Raw genomic sequence first — 20,855 nt, forward strand, 5'->3', positions numbered from 1 at the left:
CGGAGCCGATGCTCCTTGTCCCGATCGGAGCCGGAACAGAGACGACATCGAGCGGGAGGTTGAGCAGAGCCGCAAGAGAGGCCGGGAGGAAGCCCGCAGCAGTGGAACCGGTGGTGGCGGCGCTCGACATGGCGGCGGCGCGATTGGTGGCGCGGCGGCGGCGGTGAAGGCGGCGGCGGCTGCGGCGGCGGTGCGGGTATTAGGGTTTAGAAGCGGAAGCGATCGTAACCTAGCGTGATACCATGTAAGACAATAAGTTTTGGGGAACCAGCACACAACCCTCTAGGGGTGGCTTATCTCATTATATATAATGGTTGTGTTACAATATGTACCATATACGTACATAGGTACAGAAGCTATACATAGTCTAACAAATGGCTTGGTCTCCGGGATCACTACTTTCTCCCTGCATGCAAGGCAAACACGCCTGTGAAAACCCATCCAGAGCCTGCGAAGGGATCGTGCATTCTTCTTGCTGTGTTTAACTAAACACCGCTCGCAACTGGCACACGTACGCGTAGACGGGGAGCGGAGATGGACGATGATCCACTCCGAGTTCCCGGCAGGCACGGCGTCGATAGCGGACTGGATGGTCTTGAACTCGTCGTTCGGGCCGACGATCACTGTGCGCTTGGCGTCGAGCTTGGAGGTGAGGAGGCGGCCGTTGACAACGTCGTTGCTCTTCTTGGCGAATTTGGAGTGAGCGTCGCAGATCGGCAACAAGAAAACATCCGCCGCTACGAGGAGGCAGGAGAGGATGGGGAGGCTATGCCAGATCATCATTGGATGCGTGGGTTCTACAAGAATAGCTAAGCTATTTCTTAGGGCAAGGGGAGGAGGCTCTTAACATGGTGCTCTGTTTATGGCCACTCGCTGCTCGATAGGCAATGAATCGGCTAGGAGGGAAGGCGGGGACATTTTTGAAGCTATGCATGGTTATTAAAACTGAAAAGAGAAACTGGCTTTCGTTGGGACGGGCTTGTCCATCTATTATCTATCCTACTATCCTTATAAAAAACTCTCAAAAAAACCTACCCCTACAAAAGCATGAAAGAGGAGATCCAACTCAGCTTTTCAACCGTCTAATCTAAAATCTAACGCTCCAAAGCATCCTAATGTTGAGTACTAGGGGCATTTCTAACCAATCCCCTAAAAATAGTAGAGTATCCAGCCGAGTAAAATCTTAGTGGAGCATATATACACCACTAAAATTTTGCCAGACCTAGTCGATCCCTTATATATAACGGAGTAATTTTTTTTATTTCCATTTCATTTTCGGCCACCGAAACACACTTCTTTACTTCTTTATTTCATTCAATTGCATTGGAGTACACAATTCACCAATTCTTCGCCACGAGAGCAAGACCAAAGAAAAACAAGAACCAAAAATAGACATATTGAAGGATACCCAATTTCCCTAACTGCTCCCACTAGTTGGATTAATAATTTATATATATGTCTTATAGAAAAATCTTCTCTATGTCTTCATTGTTGATCTGCAACTTCTCAAACTTGAACACTTCTTTCTTCTTCGATCCTAAAGAAGTAGAAGTTACTTCGCATCAGATCTCTTGTCTCATCTCTAGCTTGAGTTCTAGCAACGAGTGCATGAACATCTATCAATTTTCGTGCTATCAATAGATTGATTTATTCTTCCTCCCAATAACAAAACTTGCATTCATCCTAGACACACTTTGAGCAAACAATGAGCTACCGAAATTGCGCCAAATCTGACGGAAAAAAGAATCAAAACAAGCATATACCCCATCATTTGTGCACTTGAAGAACACCCATCTGGGATGTTGCGGCATCATAGAAACTCGGCGCACCACCTGCCGTGGGCAGTCGTCGCATTGTATGACCGACAACCGCAGACCGACGAGCTGCTGGGCCAGCCCAAGCCCGGGCGATGGCCGGGGCCTGCCTCTGCCGGCGAGCCGCCGACGGGAGAGATTTGAGTGGCTAGAGGAGGAGCCGGTACCTGCATGCGGCTCGGAGGCATTGTCAGGGTTGTGCGGTCCGCTTCCTGACCAATCCATGGCAAGGCGCAGCAGCCGCTGGCCGGAAACGCCAAATTCGGCGGCGACAGGAGCAGTCGTAGATCCATCAGTTCTTCGCTGGCTACCGGACGAGGAGGCACAAATCGAAGTGGTAGAGAACAGCGGCAAAGCCTATAGAGCATCCGTAGCGGCGAGCAGGTGCTGGCGAGGGGTGGAAGGGGCGACGCTGGCATAGATGCAGCGCGTGAAGGAGAAGGAGGCAATGGAGGAGGGACGCGGCTTTTACTCATCCGCCGAGTGGTGGAGTACATATATGACGAAAGTTAGTGCCGGAGTGAAAATTATATGGAGTTTAAGGGATCGGCTAGATTTCTGTTAGAAGAGTAAAACCGTATTTTTAAAGCCTGTTCGGAGACTCTCCGTTCTCCAAGTCTGCTTCAGGAGTTGATGGAGCTGTAGCTAAAAATGACAGAGCAGTGAAAAAGGAGCTTCACAGATTCTGAGATTTCAGGAAACTGGAGGACCGCCGAACAGCTCCTTACTCCGGCGACGTTTCGTTGGTGCTCAATGCGGTTTCTATGTTGGGGACGCCGCTCAACGCGCCTCCGCCCATGCGGTTGCGGCCGGTCCAGGCGACGCCACCGGCAGAGTGAGACCGCCAGCCCCGCCTATGCACGCGACGTTGCCGCTCCCCGCCGCCTCCCCACTCGACGCTGCCGCTCCCGACGCGCCTTCGCCCACGTGGTTGCGGCCGCCCCACAGGACACCACTGGCACGACGAGACCGCCGCCCCCCGCCGCCAGCCTCGCCTATCAACGTGACGCTGCCACTCCCCACGCGCGGCTCTCTAGCGCCGGCTGTGTCCCACTACGGGGAAGATGCACCCGACGCGGGATCTGGATGCGCTGGCTGCCGAGGTCGACCCTCAGCCACAAGCGCCTCGACGAGGACACTGAAATCTCTCCTGTGAGCAATCATCAATCTCCCACTATGTTCTTATTCCTCCATTGTCAATGATATGCCACGGTTTAGAAATTTGGCTGGTTCATGTATGGTGTAGCTGTGTTGTTGTGTATGACCAAAAAGAAGAGTCGTATAACCTTGTGAAATCCCTATGCACTTGTCTGTACAACCTAATCGTTTCTAATTACCTGTTTTCGAAGTGCAAAACGCAGGACATCCAAAGTTCAGTATTCTGAACTGAAACTCGGCAGTCTTACTAGAAAGAAATTCACACATAATTATATAGAAACAAGTTATACAAAAGAAGTCACCAGCAAGATCAGCTACAGTTTTAGTGAAAATCTTGCATGTGGGTATTATGGATAGAATTCTTCTTGGCAGAGACCGAGTACTTGGCAGTGTAAATAAATAAATGGGTAAGCGTTGAGAAGGTTTCATACAATTTTTTTTTGGAACGAAGACGCCAACGGCATCCGGCTTTAAATTAATAAAGCCAACAGGCAGCACCAAAGTTCACATAGGTAGTCAAACGACAGGCCAACATATCGACCAAAAGATAAAGCGAGATAGTTCAGACAACATCAGCACGCAGGCTGGCAGGTCCTCAGCACGCAGGCTCGCATAATGGAGAGGAAACTAGCTACTAGGGATTAACAAAAGGGCCGAGGAAGATGGCGATACTTCAATCAGGTCCAGCCGCTTGTCTAGCTTCCATCTGGATGTCGCGGATCTTTTTCATCGTCTGGGTCATACGCTCCTCATCACGTGGTTTCCCCAACGGAGCCCAAGTCTTCAAGAAAAGATAGCATTTGTACAGAATATCAGCAGGGTGAGAAGGGAACTTCTTCTCAATCGTCATCTTGTTACAGATAGTCCAAATGGACCAGAGTAGCGCCCCAACGCGTCTCCAAGCTATCCGGGCACTAGAGCCGTGTTGCGAACCTAAGATATGTAAGAGGTCGGCACCCGAAGCCGGGTTCCAATTCTGTTGAAAGGCAGTACGCACTGCGCTCCACGTGAATCTGGCTAGGTGGCAGTGGAAAAAAGCGTGGTTAGCGTCCTCAGTGCTATTGCACAACACACAAGATCCATCGGATGGGCCATTGCGAATCGCCACATTATCCGCCGTTGGGAGGCGGTTCTGAAACATCTGCCAAAGGAAGATTTTTATTTTCAACGGGATTCCGGCCTTCCACAACCCCCGAGCTATGTCCAGCACGTCCCCCTCGGTAAGCTTGGTGTACAGAGACTTAACCGAGAACGATCCCGAGGAAGAGAGCTTCCAAAATACCACGTCCGCACCCTGGCTAGTGGTATGCTGTCCAATCATGTCCAAAATCTCATTCCACTTGACTTCCTCGTGAAGGAGAAGCGCTCGGAGAAAGTTAACTGAAGGGGGTGAGGTCCGGAGTGCCTCACCCACCATCAGCTCCATGTTTGCTGCAACTTGGAAAGCTGCGGGGTGGCTCTGCCACAGCGGAGAGGTACCAAGCCAGGAGTCCAGCCAGAAACAGGTGGACTGACCGTCTTGGACCTGAAACTTTGCTCCCAAGGTAAACGCTGGTCGCACTGCTTGGATCCCGTTCCAGGATGGGGAGCCGGAGCGTTTGGCCGAGAAAACGGTGCTAGTCAGAAAATACTTAGCTTTCAGGAGATCAGCCCAGAGACCCGACTCATTTTGGGTTAGTCTCCACCACCAACGTGACAGGAGGGCTACATTCATGAGTTTGGAATTTAGGATCCCCAAACCGCCGAATTTCTTTGGACGACAAACCGAGGCCCATTTGACAAGGTGGTATTTCCGCTTGATTCCCGTTCCTTCCCAAAAGAAGCGGGAGCGGGGCGTGTCTAATTTAGCGGGAACCCCATCCGCTAACAAGAACATGCCCATGGTAAACATTGGAAGAGATGATAAGCTAGCATTGGTGAGAATAAGTCGCGCCGCGGAGGACATGAACCTCCCATGCCACGGGCTCACTCTGCCCGCGACCTTTCCATATAAAGGTTCCCACTCCTTAATGGAAAGCCGGCTATGCAACACTGGCAGGCCTAGATATTTGATTGGTAAGCTCCCTAGCTTGCAATTTAGATCGATATTTGATTGGCAAGCTCCCTAGCTTGCAATTTAGAAGATTTGCCACTCTCACACTCTCATGGTCGTCCATCCCCATGGTTATGACCTCGCTCTTAAGGAAATTGATTTTGAGCCCGGATAGAAGTTCAAAGGCAAGCAACAGCAGCTTGATTGAGGCTATGTTGTTGTTGTCAGGCTCAAAAAGAAGCATCGTGTCGTCGGCGTACTGAAGGTGCGTGACCCCTCCCGAAATCAGGTGAGACACCAACCCTTTGATGTGCCCTGCCAAGCGAGCCTTATGCACCATCGCAGATAGAGCATCCGCAACAAAATTAAAAACGATCGGGGACAAGGGGTCTCCTTGTCTGAGGCCTTTTTTGTTGCGGAAGAATCTACCCACCTCCCCATTGATAGAGACAGACGTTTGTCCACAATTGATCAGGTTCATAATACGGTGGACAAAACCAGCGTCGTAACCTTTTTTAAGGAGGACCTCCCGTATAAACTCCCAGTTTACACGGTTGTAGGCTTTCTCAAAATCGAGCTTGAGCAGCACCCCTTGCTGTTTTTTCAGTTTAAGCTCATGGACGATCTCGTGAAGGGCGATAGGGCCCTCTAGGATGTTTCGTCCTTTGAGAAAAGCCGTTTGGCTTCTAAGGATGACCCTCTGCGCCACGGGTGCCAGGCGGGTCGCATAGGCCTTGGCACAGATCTTAAAAGGCACGTTAATCAGCGTGATTGGTCGAAAAAGTTTGACGCAATCAGCCCCTTTAACCTTTGGAATAAGGCTAATAAGCAACCGTTCCTAGCGCAAACCCATTCACGATTTCAAGGAAAATGGGCCGGAGCATTACCGAAAAAGGCTTTCGCCCCGCTTTATAGATAAAGCAAACCGCCATAGAGCACACATACAGACTCAGGTCCACACACACACACCCAAGTCTCACAACAAGGTACAAAGGTTCTGCTGAGGGCAGAGCTCAACAAGCCCAGAAATAAAAAACCAGAAAAAGCCGGAAGAAGGAAGCCCCTAGTCTGGTTTCGGGGGCGGCGGCGGGGGCGGCGGCGACAGACGAACAGCCATCGAGCGAAGGTCGGCGATGAAGGCGGAGATGGCGTCGCGGTCGGGGGAGGGGGGGGCTAAGCGGCCGCCAAAGCTGCAAGAAACCCGAAAGTTTGAAGAGAGTGTCAGTAGCCCGCGAAGAGGAGTGCGCTGAATCACAAGCTTATTGCGGATCGTCCAGAGGGTCCAGGCGAGGACCCCAATCTCAAGCCACCTAATGTGGCGAGAAGACAAGGGGGACATCTGGAGTTCGGCAAATAAGTCTGGGAAGTTGGTGTGGCACCAATTTCCACCGACCGCTTCGCGAAAGTAGCTCCAGAGGAACTGATCGGACACGCAGGAGAAGAAAATGTGGTTCGAGTCTTCGGGGACCCCACAAAGCGGGCAGATGCCAGTACCCGGGCCATTTCGCTTGCGCACCTCCACCCCGGACGGGACCCGACCGCGAATCCGTTGCCACATGAAGATACGGATCTTCAAGGGCAGGTGGATAGACCACACCGTCAATAGGGGGAGGGGGCGGAAGAGGGGGCAGAAGAGGGGGCGAAGCATTGGCCAAAATTTACAGAAGAATTCGACAGGCCAGCCGTCAGGGCCGGGGGCTGTGCCTTTCTTCATGCCCATCAGGGCGGCGTCAACTTCTTCCGGGAGAAAAGAGAGCGCCCAGCTCTCATTCTCCTGCGGATCCCACAAATCCTCCCGGATGCAGAGTTTTTTCTCATCAGTCGTACCCAACAGACCAACAAAATACTCATAAATGTGGCAGGCAATGTCTCCCTGAGAGAGGAGGAGGCCCTGGTCGGACTGAAGGCGAAGGATCGAACTCTTACGCTTCCTACCGTTAGCATAGGCATGGAAATAGGCCGTGTTAGCGTCACCCTTGGTCACCCACTTTATGCCGCCCCTACGACGCCAATATTCTTCTTCCACACGCAGAATCGCGAGTACCTTGTGCTCAAGATCTTATCTATGAGCCCACTCAGCTTCCGAAAACTGTCTAGCATCGGCTTGAGCATCTAGGGCCGCTATCTCCTCGATCAGCCTGCCGCGCTCACGCTTTGAGTGACTACCAAAATTGGCACCCCACCCACGCAGGAAAGTGCGCAAAGCAGCCCCTGCCGCCGACCAGCACTCTACTGATCCCCTTTGGGGTCCCTGCCGGGCCAGGATCTTGGCCCAACGGTCTTGCACCATCTGGGTGAAGCCCTCTGCTTCAAACCAGGCAGATTCAAAAAAGAAATGTTTACTACGCTGGGCTCTCTCCTCCCCTGAAGAGAAGATAAGTGGAACATGGTCCTATCCCATACGAGTTTCTGCCACTAACGTACACAAAGAAAAAAGGATCTCCCATTCAGGGGTGAAAAACACCCGGTCCAGCACGCTACGAACCGGGGCTAACTGCTTGTTGGTCCACGTGAACCTGGCCCCCGTCCGGGCCGCTTCACGTAAGGCAGCAGCCGCAATGGCATTGTTGAACATGGACACACTTGTCCAGTCCACCCGGTCGTTGTTCTTATCCGCACCCGAGTGGATCAAATTAAAGTCACCGCCCACCACCAATGGCAGGTTAATCGCGCGCTTGGCCCCAACCAAGGCCGTAACTTCATCCAAAAAAATCACCGATCGAGCGTGATCAGCAGGGCCATACACACAAACCACTACCCAAATAATTCTAGAAACGGAGTGCCTAATCATGGCGGCGACAAAAAACGAGCCCTGATCCCATGACAACACCTCACAAATATCCTTGTTACAGCCCATCCCACCCGAGTGACCAGAAGATGCGAGCCAATGCCAATCAAAACGATTGAGTGGGTCGAAAGCTAACAGGTCACGATAAGAAAAATCCGCTTTGATAGTCTCTTGTAGCGCAACCACATCGATTCGTTCTTTAGCCATGTATTCCCTAAGCTGTGTTCGACGTCCCTCGTGACCACAGCCTCTAATGTTCCAGAAAAGGTATCGCATTGGATCAGATTATACGATTACGTAAACGGACCCCCCGAGAGGTTACCGCCTTGGCCACCCGTTTCCGAGCCGGAGCACGGCTGGAAGAGGGAAGCATTGAAGCATCCCTAGCTTCTGCTTCCTCAACGGGGCAAGAGGTGGGTCCATCCCCTGTTGGATCCACCCCTGACGAGGGCGCAAGCACGCAGCGAGCCGCCGCCGCTGCCAGAGCCGCTTGCACCTCCTCTCGCGCACGGACTAAAGATAGAATCTCACCATGGGGGAGAGAAGAGGCCACCCCACTTTCATCCAAAATTCGCGACAAATGTGCATCTGAGAAAGCGTTCAGAATTTTGTAGGAGGGAAAAGGATTACCTGAGACCTCCAGGTTCTTGTCGGCGATGCGGAGCTGAGCGCTCTCCAGGGAAGAAAGATCTCCCAGCTTGGCCTTGGACCGAGCGCTCGGGGCGTTGTGGCACCGGGGTCGCCTTGGAGCGCTTCGCCTTCGCGCCCGCTCCCACCGACACCAGCACCTCACCCAGGTCGCCCCGCAGCTCCTCCGATGCCGCGGCCGCACACGCCTTGGCCGCCGGCTTCCGCCCCGCCGGCTTCTTGGGGGGTCTGCCCGAGCCGCCCGAGCCGTGGCGCCCAAAGGGAGGGGTCGGGGCCGAGTCGACGTTGAGCACACATCCCGCCTCCCCGCCTCCGTTTGCCACCGGAGAGGCCATGAAAGCACCCCCCAAGTCACCAGAGAGCTCCGGCTCCACCATGGTAGCCAGGGATGGCGAACCGAGGTGAGAGCCGTACTCATCAAAAGAGGCAGCAAGCGTCCTGACCAGCGGAGAGACACTAACAGTAGTGTCATGTGTAGCCACGGCCCGCGCGCCCTCACCAAGCATCCCCCAGTTTGTCCCAAGTCTCTGTATCACAGGAAGTGTTGTGCATGCTTTCGTCCAGATCTTCTTCTTGGCCGCCCATCACCGTGTCCTTGGTCACTACCGCTCCGCGCGTACCGCCTGCCCGCTGCTTGGATGGCACAATACCACCCCCAGCCAAATTGGGGCCAGAGGCTGCATCCCGCGGGCGCCCCGACTGATCTGAGGGAGGGGGAGGGGGATTCTTGTCAGATGGGCCAGCTCCCCTCGGGCCGCCTTCCCAGTTCTTTTTGGTAGTCGTTCCACCTCTACCTTGATTTGGTAGCCCTCCCCGTTGAACCACACCTCGACGAAGCCATTGAGCTTGTCAGGCGACTTGCATGCTAGCTTCATCCTCACTGGCCCCAGCCTTATGAGGGATAGCTCATCCACAACAATGGGACGACCCAGCATCTTAAGGCCTTCCATCAGACGCTCCACACTGCGATGTTTCCTGGGGATGCCATGGAGCCGAACCCACGTCTCTGGCATGCATATAGGCTCCACCTCCTCATACAGAGACTCCCGCACCCGAGCGGTTATGTCATTGATAGAGAGGAAAAGTTTGCCGCTGGATTTGGCCATATGGAGCAGATCAGCCGAGGGGAAGACAACTGAGAAGTCATTGTCCCCAACCTGGGCCACCTGCCAGTCCCAATCCCCGGCGACCATATGCTTAAGCTCTTGTTTGAGGACACGGGGCGTGAGCAGGCCCGGATCCGCTGAGATGATGGCTGAATTGTCTGGCTTCAGATCCGCACCTTCGACCAACTCCTCGTCCTCCTCGAACTGTAGGCAAAAGAAGCCCTCCCCCGAGATGGCACTTCCCATGATCTGGAGGTTCAGGGCCTTCCCCATCGTCGGGCACGCAACCGAGACGTGGCCCTCCTCCTTACACAGCACACAAAGTGGGTCAAACTTGCACTTGGACTGGTAATGGCCCAGGCGACCACACTTGAAGCATTCCACATCAGGGATCTCTTCCACCAGAATGGGCGCATCGGCCGAGCCTTTGGGGCCAGCCGGCAGGGCCACCGCGAGCGGCGCAGTGCTGGCGCGAGGCTTCTTGGCCAGTGGGTCGCCATGGTTGGGGAGCGGCGCAGATTTCTGCTCCAACTCTCTGCGCCTGCGCCCTTCCTTCTTCAAACGCTTCCGCTCTTATTGCTGGATCCACCAAGGGGGAGGGGACCCCAATCCCCCTCACTCCCTCCTTGCGCGGCCGCGGATCCGCGTGCATCACGCGCCTCACGGCCGTCGCGACCACCCTGCCGGCCACCCATGGCGCTGTTGGCCTTCTCACGGAGCGCTTTCTCCCGCCGCAGCTCCGCGTCTTGCTCCCCCGCCACCATTGGACGCTTGTCCGCTCGTCGATCCCCCATCACCGCCGCCGCAAAGGAAATGGAAAGAGGAGGGGGAGGGGAAAGAATGCGAATGGATCTCGCAGTGTGAGACAGGCGCCGCACCTCGCGAGTAGATGCGGGAAACCCTAAAGACAGGTCGCTGCATCCCTTGCGGAGCCATATATAGCCCCGGCGCACACGAGGTACACGGGCTGTCCCAGGCCCACTTGGGCCCTCCCCGCATGCCCTCGGAGGCCCACTAGAAGGGACCGGGCCATACTGACCCCGAGACGGCACCACAGCGAGCGGCCCAGTTGAGCCCACCTGGTTCCCAGGCCCACCCGCGGAAACCCTAGGCGACGCAGACCCCGATCCCGTCGCCCGGACGCCCTCCGCCGTGGGCGGCGCCGCCGCCGCCACCGCGCGGGAGGGAGGAGGGGGGCCAAGGCCGGCCACTCCTCCACGGCCCCAACCCCAAAGACGGGCTCGCCAGTGCTGCCGCAGTGCGCGCACGGATAGCACCAGCCGCCACCCCCGCCGAGTCCCTGCTCTGCGGAGAGCCCGTCAGCGGGCACCAGACCTGAGACGCCACCGCACGCGAACCACCTCCACCAGGAGCGAAACACCGGCGCCGCCCTGCGTCCCCAGACGACAACCCTGCAAAAGCAACAAAATCACTTACCTTGGGACCCGATGGTGCCGCCAGGACGCCGCTCTCGACCACCTCATCCTCACTGTCCGAGCACTCCGAAGCGAGCGCCCAGAACCTTCCACCACTCACGACCGGCTCCACGCGGAGAAAAGGAGCCGCCCGCCTTGCGGGTGACCGCTTGGGGGCCCGCCGGACCACCTGCCACCCCGCCGCCGGAGAGACCGCGTCGGGCCGCGCCTCGTCGCCCTCCCTGTCGCCAGAGCCACCGCGTAACGGTTCACTCATTTCAAATCTCTAATAATATGGAAAAATGAAATAACACCACCCTCTCTCCGTTTCATACAATTGCAATGTGCAGAAGCACTGTTCAAGAAAAAGGGAACCCAACTGCCTATAGTTCAGGCCAGCCTCTGATATGTCTTTTTGCTTGAGTTAACTGGCACCGGAATCTGGATGTTTTTCAAAGAGTTATCGTTGTCCAGCTCATTCAGAGATTGTGTTTCTACTGCAGCAAACTTCCTATCTTCTGTACTTCCAAGCTCCAATATTTCTGAACTAGACAATTAGCTGCTAAGTGTGCTGCACTTGCAATATTTATTCTCAAACTAAAATTCTACACCAATGTCATTTTGTGTTTTTTTTCCAAATTATGATGCTATTGTTTCAGCCATTAATATTGAAATGTGTTCCCAAAGCATATTTGATATTTAACTGTGCTTTGGTAAGGTGCCAACTGCTACTGGACAAGTTGATACAGAGATACTTATCAGTGATGGTCAACAGCAAATAAGAGAATTGTTTCCATCTCGTGCCATATATTTGCGTTGTATCAGTATCTAAACTGCTCCTTTGTGCAGGTAACATAGGCAAAAATTCAAGTATCAAAGGAACCTATGGCTTTTGGTATTCTGTTAGGAAAATTCTCTTTTGTAAGAAGGCCAAATCTTTTCCCAGGATTTTGTGACCATGTATAGTACTGGTAATGTTGGTATATGTGCAGTCTTATATCTTTATAATGTTTGGTTAACATTTTTGTAGGGCACCATTTTGCAGGATATTGAAGTAAAGGACAACTTACCGCTTCCGGCCACCCCACACACCGCAGATTGCCCCGACAACTCATCCCCACGCAAGAGCCGCCCTCGGCCGCAAGCGGAACATCCCTCAATACCAAGCGACTCGACGAGGACACGGAGGTCCTTTCATGTGAGCAACCTGCAATCTCCTACTATGTGCTTATGTTCTAGCATGCATTGTGATTGATATGCTATGGTATATAAATTTGATTGGTTGATAGGCATAGTTGTGTTATTCTGGAAAAGGTTACATTGCATCGGATTGCTAAGAATCAGTAATCTCAACAATTATAAGCTCCTTGTCGATGTTGTCCTGGAGGGCCAAACTCAGCAACCTGGTGTATGACCAAAAGAAGAGGATAAACTTGTGAAAATCCCTATCGATTTACCTGCAAGAATATGGCATTTCAAATGTTCAACATATGGTAACAATAGAACTGCTGATGGTCTGTAACTTCTGCACACTGGCATGTGACTTTGTGCTCCTGCAGGGACATAATTAAGCTTTCTATAGTCCTCTGAGGGGGCAACATTTAACTATTTCTCTAGTCCGGATTAATCTGAACCTCCCTGGAGAGGTTCTCCCAGCGAAAGTTTTGCTTCGCTCGATCCTCCCTTCCTAGTGATTGAATCGTTTGCTATGAGGGGTCCTCCACATATGAAGTTAGGCTCATATTGGCGTTCATTTTCTTAATTATCCACTGTTGATATGTATTGAGATCTTCAAATCTTTCAAAGGGGGTGTACCGAAGCATAACCCCTTACATATAAAGGGAAAATAATTTTACTTTGTGCCTGTGTGATTAGCATTCCTGCATATCTTATGTCTGTGATCAAATTCCCAAAATGGGTGATCGATGCTATCAATTCTCAAATGGCCCACTTCTTGTGGGGGAATTTGGGTGATCAACACAAATACCATTTGGCCAACTGGGGGTTGATTACTAGGAAGAAAGAATTTGGGGGGTTAGGGATCCCCAACATAAAAGAATTTAATATGGCCTTGCTAGCTTCATGGGGAAAAAGATATTTGGATAACTCTAAAACAGGTTGGAAGAAAATAATTTTACATAAATACAGAGTGAATTCTCCTAATCTCCTCTGGGCAAAAGGTAAGGTGGGCTCTACCTTCTGGAAGAGTGTCATCTGGGCCTTGTCTGCGGCCAAAACCTTTTACAGGTGGAAATTAGGAAATGGTGAACTCATCAGTTTCTGGCATGACACGTGGGCAGGGGATTGTTCCCTTAAGGTGCAATTCTGGAACTTATTTAAGATATGTAACCAGACTGAATGCACCGTTGCCCAAGTGTGGGACGGTAGTGATATGAAAATGACGTTTAGAAGATGTGTTGATCAGGCGGGTATGGATCTCTGGGAGGAGTTAATTACATTGATTAAACAATACCCTCTGCTAGATGGAGTAGATACACCAATCTGGTCTCTAGAACCTAATGGTTTCTACTCGGTCAAATCGTTTATACACGGATTAACTTTGGTGGGATAGCTTCTGCTATCGGTGACAAAATGTGGAAGATTCTGCGCCCACAGAAGATCCATGTCTTTCTTTGCCTGTGTGTTTATAACAAGATTCTTACTAGGGACAACTTAGCAAAAAGGAGGCAGGTGGATGACCCCTCTTGTTTATTTTGTGCTGAAAATGAATTTGTCCAACATCTTTTATTTGATTGTGTTGTGGCTCATCAAGTGTGGGAGTTTATCTCTGAATTCTTTGAGATTGAGAGGACTTCTAGTTTTGAAGTTATCTTTGCTTTCTGGACATAAGAAAAATGCAGTGTTGAATTTGGTGATATCTCCATCCTTGTGGAGCTTGTGGAGACTGAGAAATGAGTTCTGTTTTCAGGGGCGCAAATGGCGATATGTGGAATGCATTCTTGCCAAGCTAAGTTGTTATCTACATCAATGAAAAGTTCTTTGCGACGGTGCACAAGCGACACTGCTGCAGCGCTGCATCCTCCTGTTGGACAAGCGACGTGGAGAGCTACTTCGAATTGCATGGAGATGAACAAAAGGGACCAGTGAGAAAAGATGAAGACAAGTGTTTCAGTTCAGCGAAAAAAGATCATATATGCTGGCTCGTTTTTCTTGTTCTCATTTTGGCTCTGTAAACAAAGCTGGATATGTATTAGGATCTACCTGGTGGTGAGAGAACTTCTGCTTTCCTTCATGTTGGCTGTAGGAGGTAGTTAGGCCTTTCTCTGATGTGTGGTCGTCTGAACTGGATGTACTGGCCGTTTTCTGCTTCATTATATAAAATGGGGCAGGGGGGAAACCCCTTTCTTTTTTAAAAAAAAGGGGAAAATACATAACCCAAAAAGGGAAAACACCACTTGCCCTCTGAATTGGATTGCCTGCACCAAACGATGCATGTTCACCTGCGATTGACCCTCTGACAGGCCAACCTCGATGCTTCTTGCTTGGTTTGGCATACGACGTCTGCAATCGTGCATCGACTTCTCAACCCTTTGAGAGGAAAAAAACAAAAAAAATCCTCGACAACAGACGAAACTTTCCTGCCAACCAGCTTTAGAGCAAGTACAATAGAGCTTAGTCAGCGGGCTATAAGGAATAAACTAGTATATTTCTGCTTAGTTGCAAGAAAGAAAAAAGGGGAGAGAAGATAAGCGGGCTCTTCGTGAAGAACCAGCTCTAGCACGTGCTCCTAGGCACTTTATGAGAATGAAAGGTGGGCCGTATAATAAAAAAGTAGTACACTTTTTTTATCTACTATTGTATATCTTAGCTATAAGATGGGCTGTATATGACATGGCACTGGCTTATAGCCAGCAGCCGGCTATACTATTAACCATGCTCTTACAATCGATTTATCGCGGCGCATCTCGTGTGAAATCACGAGACGGGACCAATCAAGCCTCATGCCGTGACGATGCAGTGAATACCGTGGCAGCGATCTCTCAAGATTTGAGTTCCGAGGGTAGAGGTAAATGCAGCTGCAGCCTGTGTCCTGAGAAAAATGAATGCACATAGGACTAGAATTGATTGACGACACGCCACTGCAACTGCAAAGATCTAATCTCATGATATTCGCTGAACCCTGCCCAAAATACGGTGCGGCACGGACTCGTCTCCCTCTCCGGCGGCAAAAGTTTCACGGGTAGCCGCGGAGGCTTGATAAACGAGCAGCCATTCATTGCCAAGATGCAAAGGTTCATGCAAAAACAATGCCATGTGAGTTTTTTATATGTGCGAAAGCCTTCAGAGGCCACACAAATCTTCTCTCCTTGTTTATTCGTGTTTCTTGCCCTTTCTTCTCGGTTTCAAACCTCGTCCGTGGGATTGGATTTGTCATTTGCGGCCTAATTGGCACTCCAAGTCACTAATCGTGCCATTTCGCTTGATCACGGTTTTGTCGGTTCGTCTCCACTCTCTCATTCATTCATGTACTCCATCGGATTATGCCTCTCAGCGGAGTAGTATATAAAAAGGCAAGCAACGGTTATCTCCCCTCGCCATCCTCAATTGCAACATTGCCTTCAGTACTGCTGCCGTAGGATTTTTTGACATTTTCCCGCTCCTAGTCCTAGCGTGACATTGCTCGCTCACGGATGAGCCCCTCACACGAGCTGCAATCAGGCATGGCATCCCGTTTTACTCTACTGGCGTGCATCGGCGCGCTGTTTGCCGGCACCGCTGCTGTTCCGCCGGCAACATTCGTCTTCGGCGACTCGCTCGTCGACGCCGGCAACAATAACTACATCGCCACGCTGTCCCGGGCGAATTATGCCCCCAACGGCATCGATTTCGACGGCCACCAGCCCACCGGCCGGTACACCAACGGCCGGACCATCGTCGACATACTAGGTGATAAACATTTCGCATCTGAATTTTACTGTCACGCTGCCTCTCTTCTCTATTTATTAAAGAAAAAACTTTGGCACGATTTCAGGGCAAGAGATGGGGCTGGGAGGGTTTGTGCCGCCCTACATGGACCCAAACACCACCGGCGACGTCCTGTTCAGAGGCGTCAACTACGCGTCCGGCGGCGGCGGCATACTCAACCAGACCGGGAGCATCTTCGTCAGTATACTTACTACTAAACTGCTCGCTTTTTGTGTCGAGATCCTTCTTGTTTCCGCTTTTCATCAACATGCCCCGCGTAAGCTGCGATCATTGCTTCCGCATGAGGCCTTCTCCGATAGCTTGCCTTGTGCGTGATCTAGTAATAGAGACTTGTAGTTAATCCATGTCGCAGCACATTTCATAGTTGATGTAAATTTTCAGTTCCGGCAGTAATCTCTCTTTTGTGAAACGACGATTCCGGAAGGATAATCGCGTCTTAGATGATTTTTTCCCCTTGAGCGCTCAAGTACAACAAAACGCAAGGTCTTTTATCGAGTGGTAAATCGTGAAATTTGGGCAGGGTGGGCGTATAAACCTGGATGCGCAGATTGACAACTACGCCAAGAACCGGCGCGACTTGATGACACAGCGCGGGGAGGTGGCAGCGGTGAGCCGGCTGAGGGGCGCGCTCTTCTCGGTGACCATGGGCTCCAACGACTTCATCAACAACTACCTCGTCCCCGTCCTGTCCGTGCCGGAGCGCGCCGTGACGCCGCCGGAGGCCTTCATCAACGGCATGATCGCCAAGTACCGGCAGCAGCTCATCGTACGTGCATGCCATCCCATTCCCAGCCTTATTAGCTCGTTCGTCGCATGCATGCATGATCACGTCAACAGCTTCAGTTGGTCGTGATCAATTAATTAGAGTTTGCTTACATAGTCGCATTGGGCGCAGAGGCTGTACCTTCTGGACGCCCGGAAGATCGTGGTGGTGAACGTGGGGCCGATCGGCTGCATCCCGTACCTGAGGGACATCATGGCGACCGGGGCCGGGGCCGGGGCCGGGGCGTGCGCCGAGTTCCCGAACCAGCTGGCCCAGTCCTTCAACCGCAAGCTGCGCGCCGTGGTGACCGAGCTGGGCGCCGGCCTCGGCGGCTCGCGCTTCGTCTACGCCGACGTCTACCGCATCGTCTCCGACATCATCGCCAACTATAAGTCGCACGGTACCATAATATAGCCCATATGACATCAAGTCATCAAGAATGATCAGATGGAGAAACAAGGGTGTTTATATATGTGACTCGGCGTTGGGTTGATTGTCTGTGTGTAGGGTTCGAGGTGGCGGACTCGGCGTGCTGCTACGTGGGCGGGCGGTTCGGCGGGCTGGCGCCCTGCGGACCCACGTCGAGCTACTGCGCGGACAGGTCCAAGTACGTGTTCTGGGACGCGTACCACCCCAGCGACGCCGCCAACGTGCTCATAGCCAGCCGCATCCTCGACGGCGACCCGGCGGACATCTCACCTGTCAACGTGCGCCAGCTGCTCTTCGACGATGCTTAGCTTGGAACCAATCGTATAGTGCTTACTGTATCTCAGAGCTAGGTAGAAGATAGCAGCCTGACCGCGCGCTGTCTTGGAAGGTCTCGGTCCTATTTGTTCAGTTTGCCTACCCCATTCTAGCCACGCTTCATCTGCGAGGTGTGTCTGTCTACTTCTACTAATAAAAAGAAGAAGAAAAAACGAAGCCGTAGCCGTTGATGATTGCAGTATTGTCGAGCTCAATGGATAATCGATCGCGTGCGACAAATTGTGATCCGATGAAGACGTGCGGTTTAGGCTGTGACGCCGGCGTTTCCAACCAAACCGAAATTGCAGTTCTTTTTGTTTTGTTTTGAGGGAAAGAAATCAGAGTAGAAGCGAAACCATACGCACGGCACGTAACTGACACATGCCACGCCACCAACCTTATCAGTCCTTTTTTTCCTTTTTTTTAGGAAAAAAAACCTTATCAGTCCTTTTTTCCGGAGAAAACAAAAACATCCAAGTAGCACTAGTATTTATCAGAACCGCCCTGAGTCTTCAGTTCGGTGCAGCACTTCGCAATTTAGAGCAGTTCTCAAAAGTCAAAAGGTCGCTTGCACAAGCACACGGTCCCAAGCTACGATCGCTCAACCAAATCGAGACGCTAGCCCGATTTCACCCGCCCAGCTTGATGGGGGCCACTTCGCCGGACTCCGGCGACCTCATCCTGGTCGAGCCGGCGAGGCCGGGGTCCAAGGTCGCCGTGGTGACCATCAACCGCCCCGATGCGCTGAACGCGCTGACGCGCTCGATGATGATCTCCCTGGCCTCGGCGTTCCGGCGGCTGGACGCCGACGACGGCGTGGCCGCGGTGGTGCTCGCGGGCCGCGGCCGCTCCTTCTGCGCAGGGGTGGACCTCACGGCGGCGGAGGAGGTCTTCAAGGGCGACGTCAACGACCCCGCCGCTAACCCCGTCGCCCAGATGGAGCTCTGCCGGAAGCCCATCGTCGGCGCCGTCGCCGGGTTCGCGGTCACCGCGGGCTTCGAGATCGCACTCGCCTGCGATCTCCTCGTCGCTGGCCGCTCCGCCAAGTTCCTCGACACCCACGCCAAGTGAGCTACCTCTCCTCACACGCTTCTTCATCTCATTTCTGCACGGAAGTAAATCCAACTTGGCTGGTCCTCAATCTGTTCAGTTTCTCAGTAGACGGTAATTAAAACTTCGTACTACTAGTTGAGCTGGAAAATCTCACTCGAACTCAATATATCCATGCTAGTGAAATTCTTGTGTGGGCAGAGCAAATGAAACACAAGATTTGCTGCAAATATTTTGTACTCCTGCAATTCAGTATGGGGAAATTTTATACATTCGAGTTGCTAGTGTTCAACACATATGTTTGTACTACCTGAAATTGGGCGTGTCTGCACTGTCCTACAACTTACAAACCCTGCTCATGCCATTGCCGTTTCATCTGTGCGCTTTGCTTGTTGTCTTCTAATCAGCCTTTGTCCAATCTGATGTAGGTTTGGGATATTTCCTTCTTGGGGTCTTTCACAGAAGCTCTCTCGTCTCATCGGGCCAAACAGAGCACGACAAGTGTCACTTGCTTGCATGCCTGTCACTGCTGAAATGGCTGAGAAGTGGGGGCTTGCTAACCACATTGTGGAAGATAGTCAGGTGCTGAGTAAGGCCATAGAGGTCGCCGAGGCCATTGTGAAGAATAACCGCAACTTGGTGGTGCTATACAAGTCAGTTATAAATGATGGGCTTCAGCTGGACATGAAACATGCCCGAGCTCTTGAAAAGGTGCGAATTTATGAAGTGCATGACACAATTACGTATCCATGGCTTAACTTACAGCCAATATTTGTTGTTTTGATTCTCTATGGTGCTCAAATTATGAAACTCTGAGGTGATCTTGTGAATGTTAGCAACAGTGTGTTAATGAAAAACCAGGCAGAATTAGATTGATTTGGTACACTAGAAATTTGACAGAATATCCATAAAACTGCTTTACAGTCTTAAATCCTCTTTGGTATCAACGGCCATGCATTCTAGTTAATTTGTGTTCCTGATTTTGGTAGCCCTTGTTGGGATTTGAAACAGGGAAAAAGAAAATGAAATTTATTTGTTGCTATTTATGTATTCAGCTATTGCACCCTTGTTGCCATTCTTGCAGTAGAATGATATTTTATCAATCTTCTCTGGAAACCATTGTAATACATCTTTTGAACAGATAACAGACTTTAAGGTTAACCTACTACCTCCCATAATAATGATATGATTCACAAAGGACACTAGAAGTCTTCGGTCAATAGCAGGGATGCAGGCGGGCGTCCCGCATATCCCGCATAAGTAGGAAAATAGTGCAAGCTAAGCTAAATCCGGGTGAGGAAATTATAGTTAAGTTGATCTGTTTATACTACGAGGCGGAGCGGATCAGGTGCCGCTCTGCAGCCCTAGTCAGTAGCATCAAGGGTACTTCCGCAAAAGAAAAAAGAAAAATCATCAAGGGTAGGGTGATATGCATTCTTGGGGAAGTTTTTTGCCTGGTAGGGGTCATCTTAGATAAGTTTGAGGAAAGCAGGCCATGGGTCATTCGGGAGACAGAAATGCTCTCTTCATTTGTCACATGGGCACTAAGATGAATTTGTCGAAATTCATACCAATCCAGTTCGAGCTGTAAATGCTTCAAGGATCTCTTTAGCAATCCCAGCTTTGTTTTGTGCAAACTTTTAACCGATATATGGTCATGAAGAACTCGGCAGATCATATGTTAGCATCCACAGTATGTATGTTCATTGTACATTAGAAATAGTGTTCTTAGAAACGTATAAAGTCTTAATTTGATAGGGGCAAGCATTCTAGCTGAAAGAAACGGAAATTGCTCTTATTACTGTTTCCAACTTTCAATACTCAGTGAAGACATACCTCTAATGTTAGCATTGGTGCTATGGTTTCAGGAAAGAGCTGTCAACTATTACAATGGCATGACAAAGGAGCAATTTGCAAATATGCAGAAGTTTATACAAGGCCGGAGTTCTAAAGCACCATCGAAGTTGTAGATGCGGTGCTCTGTGTGTATGTGCCTTTTTATTATATGGCTCCTTTTATTATAAAGCTTGTGGAAATGTCAAATTGCTACTCCTATTACTGGAAGACCCACGTTGTTTTACTTTGAAGTTTCTACTGTCATCACATTCCCCCCTTTTAGCTGCAGTAATGTTATCCGACATCTGACAAACGTCAGCTGGGAGGTAGATGACAGGTGAACACTTTCTTCTGGCAGTTTCGAATGATGGCAATTTTGAACAGAAAATGTGTTTTTCTGAAGAAGCTACCAGAAGAGATTTGTGATTAGGAACCTGGTTGATGTTGAAGATCCTCCCCGGCAACGGCGCCAGAAATTCCTTTTGATGTCTGCTAGAACTACGTCGGTATTTCCCCAAAGAAGAAGGGATGATACAGTATAGCGACGATAGGTA

At 51.1% G+C, this 20,855-nt stretch overlaps 3 protein-coding genes and 1 long non-coding RNA gene across 6 annotated transcripts; 3 read left to right on the forward strand and 1 right to left on the reverse strand.

Annotated features, from left to right (window-relative positions):
- Positions 1 to 1,291: 1,291 nt before the first annotated feature.
- On the reverse strand, positions 1,292 to 9,333 carry LOC123092347 (collagen alpha-1(I) chain). 3 transcript variants are annotated; one of them, XM_044514114.1, is made up of 2 exons: positions 8,423 to 9,333; positions 1,292 to 1,537 (listed from the first exon to the last, which is right to left on the reverse strand). In XM_044514114.1, the coding sequence occupies exons 1-2, from the start codon at positions 8,944 to 8,946 to the stop codon at positions 1,507 to 1,509; spliced, it is 555 nt and encodes a 184-aa protein (XP_044370049.1). In that variant the 5' UTR covers positions 8,947 to 9,333; the 3' UTR covers positions 1,292 to 1,506. The 3 variants fall into 3 exon arrangements, with proteins under 3 accessions (XP_044370049.1, XP_044370048.1, XP_044370047.1); XM_044514113.1 differs by lacking the exon at positions 1,292 to 1,537 and adding an exon at positions 3,355 to 3,753 and having other exon boundaries at positions 8,423 to 9,228; XM_044514112.1 differs by lacking the exon at positions 1,292 to 1,537 and adding an exon at positions 5,888 to 6,194.
- Positions 9,334 to 9,459: 126 nt separating this feature from the next.
- LOC123092348 (uncharacterized) lies at positions 9,460 to 14,342 on the forward strand. The gene is made up of 3 exons (XR_006444486.1): positions 9,460 to 11,932; positions 12,007 to 12,159; positions 13,891 to 14,342. It is a non-coding gene; the product is annotated as an uncharacterized lncRNA (long non-coding RNA).
- A 792-nt stretch (positions 14,343 to 15,134) lies between these two features.
- LOC123092349 (GDSL esterase/lipase At4g16230) lies at positions 15,135 to 20,552 on the forward strand. Its single transcript, XM_044514116.1, has 7 exons — positions 15,135 to 15,869; positions 15,955 to 16,085; positions 16,429 to 16,674; positions 16,804 to 17,071; positions 17,179 to 18,482; positions 18,894 to 19,176; positions 20,334 to 20,552. The coding sequence occupies exons 1-5, from the start codon at positions 15,614 to 15,616 to the stop codon at positions 17,406 to 17,408; spliced, it is 1,131 nt and encodes a 376-aa protein (XP_044370051.1). The 5' UTR covers positions 15,135 to 15,613; the 3' UTR covers positions 17,409 to 18,482; positions 18,894 to 19,176; positions 20,334 to 20,552.
- LOC123092350 (probable enoyl-CoA hydratase 1, peroxisomal) lies at positions 18,061 to 20,552 on the forward strand. Its single transcript, XM_044514117.1, has 3 exons — positions 18,061 to 18,482; positions 18,894 to 19,176; positions 20,334 to 20,552. The coding sequence occupies exons 1-3, from the start codon at positions 18,061 to 18,063 to the stop codon at positions 20,433 to 20,435; spliced, it is 807 nt and encodes a 268-aa protein (XP_044370052.1). The 3' UTR covers positions 20,436 to 20,552.
- Positions 20,553 to 20,855: the final 303 nt, after the last annotated feature.

The sequence above is a fragment of the Triticum aestivum genome, chromosome 4B, assembly GCF_018294505.1.
Source record: "Triticum aestivum cultivar Chinese Spring chromosome 4B, IWGSC CS RefSeq v2.1, whole genome shotgun sequence".
Classification (NCBI taxonomy): Eukaryota; Viridiplantae; Streptophyta; class Magnoliopsida; order Poales; family Poaceae; genus Triticum; species Triticum aestivum.